The 12,101-nt window shown below is 46.8% G+C and overlaps 1 protein-coding gene across 3 annotated transcripts in view; it reads left to right on the forward strand.

The window, feature by feature from the left end:
- The window catches only part of LARGE (like-glycosyltransferase), a 692,738-nt gene that overhangs the window by 617,433 nt on the left and 63,204 nt on the right, over positions 1–12,101 (forward strand). For all 3 annotated transcript variants that reach the window (XM_011978982.1, XM_011978983.1, XM_011978984.1), the window contains exon 10: positions 8,204–8,359. In XM_011978982.1, coding sequence (XP_011834372.1) covers positions 8,204–8,359 — 156 coding nt within the window. The remainder of the gene's footprint in view (positions 1–8,203; positions 8,360–12,101) is intronic.

Raw genomic sequence — 12,101 nt, forward strand, 5'->3', positions numbered from 1 at the left:
CTCCTTCTACAGATGAGGGGCTGTCTCTGTGATATTAGGCAACTAGGTGCGAGTTACATAGCAACTAAGTGCAGATCAGAGCTGGAGCTGGGTCTGGCTTGTAGGTTTGTCTGCTCCTCCTTTTCTCTCATGTGTCATAATCCCAAAGATGACAAGGAGAAGGACTTGTGAAAATAGTGCCCTTCTCTTTGAAAATCCAAACAAGGGGATAACAGCGGGAGCTTAAACTCCTTCAAGAAAAAAATGACAAGCTGTTTGTCCCTTAGACAAAGAAAAGGGGAATATGTTTCTCCATTCCAAAGCCCACATTAGCAGAGCTTTTATAATTGATTTACCATAGACAGACAGAATGTGAGGATTATTGAGAATGTCATCATCATGATTTCCATTCTTGAACCAAAGGGCAGCTATTGAATACTAACTACGTGCCAGGCACTGTGGCACTCCAAAAGAATAATAAGTCAAGTTCCCTGCCAGCCTGGAAATTCACATCCTAGTGCTGCCAGGTGCAGGCATGTAAATAAATAATTACAAGAAGCATACAATGAGTTCTCTAATAGAGCTAACTGCAAGAGCCTGTAGAGCACTGAAGAAGGACCTAGCAACTGCCTAGGGTGTTATATTAGGAATACTTACAATGTGAATCAGAAAACCCAATTTGCAGTGGCTTAAAATAAAGTAGGGGGTTTGTCTTACCTAAGAACTCTAGAGTAGGCAAACACAGACATTGGCTTATAGGAGAGCAATGTGTTGACCTGTCATGGTCACAGGATGGCTGTCATGGTTCTAGTCATCACATCTGTTTACGATAGAAAGGTGAGTGAAGTGAGAAGAGGACACTAGCCATATGTGAATGTTTTTATTAGGAAATCGGTGCTTCCCTATGTAACTTTTTAGGCGTTCCTAGGTCACGTGGCCACCCTTGGCTGCAAGGTGGTCTGGGAAATCAGAGACTTGGATCATGATTGGCTTAAATCTTGGGTCATGATCCATTCACAGGGGCGGGGGACATTGCACCTACAAACAAAATTAGTGTTCTGTTAGGAAGAATGGGGTGGAGGGGGAGACACGCAAGGAGGCAGCCTTCTACCGTGAGTGTTCAGGGAAAGCTTTACAGAAGATGTGCATTTGAGCTCAGCCATGAAGGATGAGCTGGCATTGATATGAAAAGAAGGTAGGTCAGGCACAGTGGCTCACGCCTATAATCCCAGCAGTTTGGGAGGCCAAGGTGGGCGGATCACCTGAGGTCAGGAGTTTGAGACCAGACTGGCCAATACGGTGAAACCTCGTCTCTACTAAAAATACAAAAATTAGCCAGGTGTGGTGGTGCATGCCTGTAGCCCCAGTTAGTCGGGAGGCTGAGGCGGGAGAATTGCTTAAACCTGAGAGGTGGAGGTTGCAGTGAGCTAAGATCACATCATTGCACTCCAGCCTGGGCAACAAGAGCGAGACTCTGTCTCAGAAAGAAGAAAAGAAAAGAAGGTAGGGCATTGTAGAGAGAAAGTAAGGCCATTCTAGCAAGGGGGAGAGCATATGGAAAGACCCAGCATCATGAGAAACACGTTTAAGAAATACCAGGAATGCTTTTAGCCTAGATATAGAGCTGGAATCATAAGTGGAAGGCAGTTTGCATCAGGCTTACCTGTCAGGCTAGGTGTTATTCTGTGGATCGTAGAAGGTCGATAGGAGTGTTGAGATGGAGACCCATTTTCCAATGCCTCTTATCCCAGTAACTTGGAAGAGATAAGATCTGTGTTCTTACTCACCTGGGCATTTGCACACAGGCTCTGATTTCTTCGCTCTTTTGTGCCATTAATGACTTTTAGGAACCCTCTGGGGTCTGAGTGCATCAGAAGTGTTGGCTGAACTCTTTCCATAGCCTTGTCCTTGTACTGAGGTCTTGTTTCTGCCTTTGAACTGCTTTTTCCTGTGCCTTTGATGGGTGATAGAGTTTCTCATGTCTCCTTTAATCACATTGACTTCTGCTGCCTTCCCAGATGATGTTTAAGTTTCCTGGACAGTAATCAATTTCTGTCAATTTTCTCTGGCTCAGTAGAGGCTGACTCCAAGTCTGCACATATACTCAGCCTTTATAGGCATTTCAGATCCAATCAGATCACACCCATGGGGCCTCTGATGCTTGGCAGCTCCTGTAGCCCACCTGGCATGCAACCTCCATGCCCCGCTCTCTCTACTTCCTGCCAGACTGGAGGCTCCACCTGTGTATCTGGGAAATCCTGAATCACCCTGCAGCCTTAGTATCCCGGGGTGGGTATTAGAAGGGGAAAGTACGTTTCATTTCTGATCCTGTCATCTTTTGTCAGTCTCATGTTCATTTCTGTAAACAGAGTTATTTAATGTGATGACAGATATGGGGGAAATAAGGGACACAGATTTCTAATTTTTCTATCTGCTTGGATTCCAATCCTGACTCTCCTACTTTCTAGCTAGGTAACTTCAGGCAATGTGCTAAACTTTTCTCACCTGACAGGTAACATAGTGAGAGCTTCACTTGTCTCATGGAGTTGTATAAAGAGTAAACGAGCTATTAGAAGTAAAGTTTTCAGAGCAGTGCCTGGCGTACAGTAAGTGTTGGATATATGTTAGCTGCTAATAGTTATTATTATTACTACAGTGATAACATGTCTCAGAAAGTGGAACAAGGTATCGTAGATTTTTATCACAATCCTTGTAGATCCACATGCACTTATCAGCTCCTCACAAAAATCTATTTTGGGTGCATTCTCCAGTGTCACTCTTTCCCAGATGTGAAAGCCCGTCAATAAATGTCTACACCACCAGCTTTTGCTGCCCCCAAACCAGCAGTGATGGCTGATTCTTTCCCTTAGGGGACCAGGACAAGACATTTCTTAGTAGTCACCAGCTTGCTGCCCCCAAGCCAGCAATGATGGGTGATTCTTTCCCTCAGGGGACCAGGACATGACATTTCTTAGTAGTCAAACAAGCAGTGATAAAAATATATATATATATCAGCAACACAGATCCTAAGTCAGATTTCCAGAGTGAGAAATGTGGTTTAGTGGACAGAGCAGTGGCCCGGTAGACAGAAGCTGGACTCTACCTCTACCTCTGCTGTGTGACTCTGGGTAAGTCACTTTCCCACACTAGGCCTTGGTTCCTTTCTGCTTAATGTGACCCTACCCAGGAAGAATCACCAACAGCCTCTTTAAATGCACGTTATCATACCTGCAGTTTAAAAATGGACAGTTTTATGATACCTTCCTCTCTAAGTTGTAAGTTTCAGGAAGAGAGTTAGGGTCTCTTTTGTGTGTATCTCTGCATTCACAGCCCCTAGATCAGTGTCTGGCACAAAATCAGTGCTCATCTTAACTCTCTGTTGAATGAATACATGAGATATAAAAGAAAGAAAATCATTTCTGAGTGTGATGATTGATACTGAGTGTCAACTTGATGGGATTGAAGGATACAGAGTATTGATCCCAGGTGTGTCTATGAGGGTGCTGCCAAAAGAGATTAACATTTGAGTCACTGGGCTGGGGAAGGCAGACCTACCCTTAATCTGGTGGGCACCATCTAATCAACTGCCAGCAAATATAAAGCAGGCAGAAAAACGTGAAAAGGAGAGACTGGCCTAGCCTCCCAGCCTAGATCTTTCTCCCGTGCTGGGTGCTTCCTGCCCTCAAACATCAGACTCCAAGTTCTTCAGTTCTGGGACTTGGACTAGCTCTCCTTCCTCCTCAGCTTACAGACAGCCTATTGTGGGACCTTGTGATCGTGTAAGTTAAGACTTAATAAACTCCTTTATATATCTATCCTATTAGTTCTGTCCCTCTAGAGAACCCTGACTAATATCCTGAGCAAGACAGATCTGATTTTGTATTAAGCTTGAGCACGACCCTGGGCTAGTCTGAGGTTCAGACTCATCGTCTGTAAAAATGGAGATAATAATAGAAACTACCATATCAGGTTGTTTTGATTGAATGTGATCTCATGATCACATTCATAAATTTTGAGGAGGAGTGGGAGACAGTCCGTTACATCTAATAAGCTATTCGACCCCCACAGGAGAAAGTAAGGGCAGTAGGGGGCTATTGAGGGAAAGGTGAGAGCTATTTTGTTTCCTCTCTAATCCCATGATCACATTCAATGCAGAGAAGTAAATAATAGGTATTGTATATTTAATATTCATATATATGTATATGGATACACACATACATTAAAAACCCTGGCCTGGCCAGATGCAGTGGCTCAAAGTGCTGTAATCCCAGCAGTTTGGGAGGCTGAGGCAGGAAGATCACTTTGGTTTAGGAGTTTGAGACCAGCCTGGGCAACATAGTGAGACCTCATCTCTACAAAAAATAAACAAAACTAGCTGGGCGTGGTGGTGTGTGCCTGTAGTCCCAGCCACTCAGGAGCCTGAAGAGGAAGGATCACTTGAGTCTGGGAGATTGAGGCTGCCGTGAGCCCAGATTGCACCACTGTACTCCAGCCTGGGTGACAGAGGAAGACCCTGTCTCCAAAACAACAAACAAACAAAAAACACCAGCTTAATGTCTAGCATATAATGGGTATTAGATACATGATAGGTATTTAGGTTGGTGCAAAAGTAATTGCAGTTTTTGCTATTTTCGTGGCAAAAACCACAAGTACTTTTTGCACCAAACTAAATATTACTTATTTAGATCCTAGCACAAGGTAATGGAGTATTCTATGTCCTGATGATTAAAAACTCAGGAGCAAAATGTAAATCTGAATATACCTTAATAGACTTTTGAATGGGCTTGGCGGTCAGAGGAAGCTGGATTGCAAAGCACTCTTTAGAACCCCCTGTGCTTGCCCATGACCTCACCATCCACTCCCCAATGTTCCTTCTTATATAACACCAGCACTTGCCTGTAGTAAATACACAAACCCAGATCTAGTTTGTGAATACACAAACTAGACAGTTGCAGAGCAGGATGAGGCTTGATCGGCTAACAGATGGCTTGGGGTGTGTTGTGGGGCACCAGGAGACCTGGGTCCTAGTTCCAACCCTGACTTGGCACAGACTCACCATGTGATGTGGAGCGGACTCATTTTTCTGTAAATTTGACTCTCCTCATCTGTAAAATGCTCAGCCCTTTAGGACTAGATATGATAGTAGTTAAGAGCCTCAGGTTTAGGCTTTAGAGCTGGCTTCCAGTCTCAGCTCTGCAACTTACCAGCTGTGAGATACAGGCAAGTCACATACCATCTCCATAAAGTGGACAGTGGGATTCAAATGGGCTTGTTTGGAGGATTTAATGAGACCATGTCTCTTAAGTACCTGGCAGATTTGTGCACAATACATTAAGCTTTGTTTGTTTCTGAGCCCGTAGGCCAGCCCTTCTTTTCTCTTAGTTTAAGTTTCTCCCTGTTGAGGAAGCTTACATTTCCTCAGTCAGATCCACATCCATCAACTTTCCTGCTGGCTCAGCACTTGGCAAGCACCGGAATCATTCTCAGAGAAGACACGATCCCCACTGGGTGTGAGTGACACCAGCCCACGTGCAATTTTTTTAATGCATGGCCCAGGATCTTCTTATGCCTAGATCGAATGTGTTCTCAGGGGAGAGTCTTCCCTCTCCTACCCTTCAAAAGGCACAAGAAGGAAACCACATATTGCACACTCATCCGTCCCTGAAATGTAAGCCTCATCAAATAGTTTCATCCCTGCCAGCCCTCTGTACCCTCCTGAATGCTGAGTGCTTGCTTCCTGACTGATGCTGGCAGGAAGGAGAAAGGAGGGCAGAGCTCCTCCTTCCCTGCCCCATCTTTGAGAGGGAAGGAAACCCACACTTATGGAGCCACTCTGACATGCAAGCATGGAGCTAGGCATTTATTTAACCCTCTTACCTACTTTGTCAGGCTTGCTGATCCCCTCCTTGCACTTGAGGAAACAGGTTCCAAGAAGAGAAACCAGTTGTTCAAGGACACACACAGCTAAGTAAAGAGCATAGCTGGGATTCAGACCTCAGCTGGTCTGAGGTCCATAGTTCTAACTCTGGCTATTGTATCATTCATTGTTAGTTATGGGAGGTCGTGGGGATGTGGTTTGGACCAAATAGGTTTCCCATCCTTCATTATGCCATGAGAGAGAAAATTGGTCTTCTAGAGCAGTATTTATCCAGCCAGCTTCAATGGGTATTGCTAATGCACATTCCCAAAACAGGGCAGAGGGAGCTGGGTCTTCCAGTCCTCCCTTCAGATGGCAGGCTCTGGACCCTGCTGCAGACTCTCATAGATGGAACCCAAGCAAAGGAGGGAAGCAGGAAGTGACTGAGCTGTGGACACCCAGTTCCTTCCTTCAGTGTCTTAGTCCAGTCTGGCTGCTTGATGTTTATTTCTCAGTTCTGGAGGCTGGGAAGTCCAAGGTTAGGGCGCTGGCAGATCAGATTCGGTGTCTGGTGAGGACATGCTTTCCGGTTGATAGTTGGCACCTTTCCCATCTGTCTTCACATGGTGGAAGCAAGCAAGGGAGCACTTTGGGGTCTCTTTTCTAAGGGCACTAATCCACTCATGAGGGTTCTTCCCTCGTGAGCTAATGACTTCTCGAAGATCCCACCTCCTAATGTCATCACCTTGGCGATTAGACTTTCAGCATGTGAATTTTGTGGGGGAGTGGAAGACAGTCCTTTACATTTGATATACTGTTCAACTCCCGCAGGAGGAGAGAGTAAGGGCAGTAGGGGGCCATTGAGGGAAAGGCTATTTTGTTTCCTCTATAATCAGACAAAGCATGAAACAGAACGTTTTAAAAGCTTCACTTCTGTCCTCCACAGTGTAGAGGAAAGAACGTGGGCTTGGAAATCAGACATGCTTACGTTTGAAGCCTAGCTCCCATGTTTACCAGCCAGGTGGCCATAGGCAAGTCACTTCTTCACTGTTTCTTCCTCTTTACGATTGCATGCCTTGCTGGGGTCATTGTGAGGACTAAAAGAAGCCAGTGAATGTAAAACTGCTGGTGAAGTGTTCAACCCATGGGTGAGCCCCTCAGGAGAAGCTCCCAGCCAAGGGCATGAAAAGTGGCCACTCAGTACAGGCTTCCCTTTCCCGTGACAGGTGTCCCATGGAGGGTTCTCTGGAGACTGTCTCAGGTATTCACGCCATTGCACTGGGCTCAGCCTTGCCTTGGTATCTGCCAAGGAGCATTGAGAATATGATCGTATGTGACCAGGGCCACCTCACAGTGCAGCCCCCTTGGGGTCTTTCCCTGGCTTAGCTGTTTTTGATGGTGTGCGATTTCCCTCATCTGGACTCGACCTGTCCCCTTGGATGCTCTGCCTCCACCCATCTCACAGCTCAGCTCGTGTGGCTCAGCTGTGAGAGACCATCTCATTGGCCTAGTCATCAGTCTCCTCGGTCCCTGTGTGCCGATCTCAGACACAGTGCAAGCCCAGTGAGTAGTTAAGCAGGTGGACTCTGGAATCAGGTTACAGAGGTTCCAAACCTACTTTTCTGTGACCACAGGCAAATTACAGAGTCTTTCTGCCTCTACTTCCCCATCCGTAAAATGGAGTTAATAATTGTGCTGCCCCATAGGCCTGTTATAAGTATTAAATAAACTAATACAAATTATGTCTTACTAATCATGGTTATTCTATAGTAATAATCATTTTTAATACTAGCAGTGAATGCCACCAGATATTAATAATAAATTAAGGTGCTTTCTTAGAAGAAATTTTAGTACTATTTAAATATTCTAGGCCAGGCATAGTGGCTCACACCTGTAATCCCAGAACTTTGGGAGGCCAAGGTGGGAGGATCACTTGAGCCCAGGAGTTTGAGACCAGCCTGGGCAACATGGCCCAGTCATGCCCCCTCTGGGCGGCACCTACAGGCAGCAGGTGGCCAAGCAGAAATAGGGTGTGCAGAGTCGCATCCTAAGCATCACATCTTAAGGCTGAGAGATGACAGTGTAATAACGGGCACAGATTATTTCCATTTCACGGATGAGGAAACTGAGGCACAGAGATTCAGTCACTTGTGCGAGATTAAAGGACTACCTAGAGCAGAGTCAGGGTTTGATCCCAGGCGACCTGGCCTCAGAGCCCTTACCCTTAACCACTCTGCCAAACTGTTGAATGAGTGAACGAGCAGACCCTCAAATAATGCTTAGCCGAGTACTGAGCTGTGGCTTCCTACAGGTGTGAGGGCCCCCCCACCCATGCCGCACATGACCACCTCCTTATCTCCCTGCCAGGTCATTCACTGGAACTCCCCCAAGAAGCTCCGGGTGAAGAACAAGCACGTGGAGTTTTTTCGCAACCTCTACCTGACTTTCCTGGAGTATGACGGCAATCTTCTGAGGCGGGAACTGTTTGGCTGCCCCAGTGAGGCTGATGTCAACAGTGAAAACGTAAGTGGCTCGTAAGGCGAGACAGGGAAGGGGCGGCTTCTCTGCTCATCCATCATCAAGGACCTCCCCCATGCCAGACTCTACGTCAGGCTCACGGCAGGACCTAGATGAACACAATGCCATCGGTGCCCAGGGTCCACCGTCTAGTGGGGGAGACAGGTACATCAGCGGGTCCCTCGCATGCAGACGAGGTGAAGTCAGAAGTGAGTTTCCAAGCAGAAGAAACAGATTAAGTAAAACCACCATTGAAAGGAAAGATCAAGTGTCTCTCATAGCCAGGAAATGCCAGCGTTTTTGCGGACATGATATCCACATGGGAGACCCAGGATTCAGTGGAGTCAGTGCATGGGGAAACACAAAAAGAGCTTTTCACGAGTAACTGGCTCTTTTAGGGGTCAGCATGAGTGAAGACAGTGTTAGGCAGGCACTCAGTCACCGCCATGGCTATAGTCTACTAGAGCTATTCCCGTTTCTCTGTTTCTTCACCACTTACAATTTGTTCATGTTGTATCTCATTTGATGTTCATAGAAACCCACTTTTTTTGTTGTTTGTTTTTTATTTAAACAGAGTTTCACTCTGTCATCCAGGCTGAAGTGAGGTGGCGTGATCTCGACTCACTGCAACCTCTGCCTCCCAGTTTCAAGCGATTCTCCCACCTCAGCCTCCCCAGTAGTTGGGATTACAGGCATGCACCACCACCCCCGGCTAATTTTTTGTATTTTTAGCAGAGACAGGGTGTCACCATGTTAGCCAGGATGGTCTCGATCTCCTGACCTCGTGATCCGCTTGCCTCGGCCTCTCAATGTGCTGGAATTACAGGTGTGAGCCACCGCGCCCGGCCAAAACCCACTTTTTAGAGTTGAGTGAATTGAGGCACAGAGAGATTAGGCAGGTCGCCCATGGTCCCACAGGAAACAAGGAGCCACGTTGAGACTTTTTGTGAGTTCTTAGGATATAGAGAAGAGGCACTTTAACAGAAAAAGCAGGGCATGGGGAGTCAGGCTGACCTGACTTTAATTCCTTCCGGTTACTACCTGTGTGATCTCAAATAAGTGACTCAACCTCTGTGCTTCATTTTCTTCAGCTGTCAAATGGGGAATAAAAGCTTTTCTGGGGCCAAGTGTGGTGGCTCACACCTGTAATCTCAGCACTTTGGGAGGCCGAGGCGGGCAGATCACCTGAGGTCAGGAGATCGAGACCAGCCTGGCTAACATGGTGAAACCCCGTCTCTACTAAAAATACAAAAATTAGCCAGGCATGGTGGTAGGCACCTATAATCCCAGCTACTCGGGAGGCTGAGGCAAGAGAATTGCTTGAACCCGGGAGGCGGAGGTTGCAGTGAGCCGAGATCATGCCACTTCACTCCAGCCTGGGCGACAGAGTGAGACTCTGTCTCAAAAACAACATACATACATACATACATAAATCAATCAATAAGTAAATCTTACGTGGGATGTTTTGAGAGTAGCTGAGAAGTTGCGTGCAAAGCACCTAACTCAGTGTTGGCCCTGTGTTAGATGCTTAGTAAATATTTGCACTCTGCTCTTTCCTTGACCTTTAGTATTAGACACAGAAGAATCTGGTTCATTCATTTAGGCAGCAAACATTTACTGAGGACCTTGTACTTATTCTGTGCACTGAGTAGTCATAGGTGAAAAAGGACTTTGGTTCCTGATCTCATGATATTTGTATTCTGGTGGAGGAGACACAGTTAATAACTAAAGTCTCAGAAAACAGTGATCAGCCAGTGGCAACCGCTACATAGCAATGTATTAGTGAGCAGCTGAGCAGCTCCGCTGGTTTGAGGATTTCTAGGAGAAGGTGACGTTGAGTCTAAAACCTAAATGACGTGAAAGAGCCTCCCACAGAAGAGCAAGGGGAGCACATTCCAGGTAGAGGAAGTAGCTGGTGCAAAGGCCCTGAGGCAGGACAGGTCCGGGGTGTGGAACAGAAGGATGGCCAGTGTGCCCAAGAGCTGGTGGGGAGGAAAGGCTCAGGTAGGCAGGAGCCAGATTGCTATGAGGTTGTATGTTGGGTTTAAGAGTCGGAATTTTGATTTGTTGTTGTTGTTGTTGTTGCTGTTTTTATAGTTATTTTGGATGTAGTGAGAATTCTTTTAGGCTCCCAGTGGCAGGGAAGGGCACCTATGGAAGGACCAGAGGCATGTGCTCGCCTGGTCTTTTATCAGGATGACGCTGGTCACAGTGCACCCCTACTCTCTGTGATCGGGTCCCCAAGTGACAGTGGATCGCCACTGGCTCTGGCCCTTCTCCCCATCACCCTAGAGGCCTTCTCAGCATCTGCCCTCCTTCACATCTGGTGATAAAAGAAAGAAAACCATCAGGCACTCCAGCTCTCTCAGATTCTGAGAAGCACTTAGAGGCTCAACAAACACTGTTCTTTCGGTTTTTCCTTCCGTTCTCTTTGCTCACATCCGTATTTGTCATCATCAAGATTCGAGGGTCCGTTCGGCACATTTTTCCAAACATTAAATGGAAACCGTTCTCGTGCCTCGTTTATTTCACCCCTCAGTGGAGAAGGTCCCATAAAAAGCCTTGCAGGATGAAGCCGTCAGTTAATCATCTGTATCGGTGCGTTCCCGTGCCCTGCTGCTGCTCAGTGTCATAAGAAATGAGATTCGTTTTATAAGTGACTCACCAGCTTTTCCTACCATCTCCTTCCCCTGGGGGGATCATCGAGGTGAAGAAGTCGTCAGTGGTCTTTCTCGGAATCTGTGACCGTATTTATTTGCTCAGGAAGAATGCATGAGTGAATGCTGGCCATCTGCCAGGAGCCATGTAGAGCACGGGGGTTGAACTTAGAGACTGAGCCCGCCCTGTATGTAAGTGGCCTGCCACTTAACAACTCTTAGAGATGCCAAGAGGAAGGTCTGCCTAGGAGGCCCAAGAATGAGAGAGCAGCTTGCTCTAAGCAGTCACCATGGCTGTCATCCCAGTCTGTCTCCCCTCTCTCCCTTGACCACTATGCATGGGCCACACCCACCTCCTTTCTGTGCCTTCATTCCGGGCTCACAATAGGGCCTTGGTGCTTGCTATTCTCACTGGCGAGAACACCTGTCCCTCTGTGTTTAAATGTCTCAGCTGTGACATCACAGAAACTTTCCAATCCCCTACCCCCACCTGCACACAAAGTAACCTATTAAGTCACTGTCTATGACATGCCCTGTTTCTTTTTGGGTTTTTTTTTTATTTTTTTTATTTTATTTTTTTTTTTTGTGAGACAGAGTCTTGCTCTGTTGCCAGGCTGGAGTGCAGTGGCACAATCTCGGCTCACTGCAACCTCCGCCTCTCGGGTTCAAGCAATTCTCCTGCAACAAACTCCCAAGTAGCTGGGACTACAGGCACATGCCACCACGCCCAGCTAATTTTTGTATTTTTAGTAGAGACAGAGTTTCACCATGTTGGCCAGGATGGTCTCGATCTCTGGACTTTGTGATCCACCTGCCTCGGCCTCCCAAAGTGCTGGAATTACAGGCATGGGCCACTGCACCTGATTTTTTTTTTCTTTTACAGAATCTCCCACTGTCGCCTGGGCTGGAGTGCAGTGCCACTATCTCGGCTCACTGCAACCTCCGCCTCCCAAATTTAAGTGATTCTCCTTGCCTTAGCCTCCCAGGTAGCTGGGATTAGAGGTGCCTGCCACCATGTCCAGTTAACTTTTTTTGTATTTTTGGTAGAGACGGGGTTTCACTGTGTTGGCCAGGCTGGTCTCGAACTCCTG

Source organism: Mandrillus leucophaeus, unplaced genomic scaffold, assembly GCF_000951045.1.
Source record: "Mandrillus leucophaeus isolate KB7577 unplaced genomic scaffold, Mleu.le_1.0 Scaffold2, whole genome shotgun sequence".
Lineage (NCBI taxonomy): Eukaryota > Metazoa > Chordata > Mammalia > Primates > Cercopithecidae > Mandrillus > Mandrillus leucophaeus.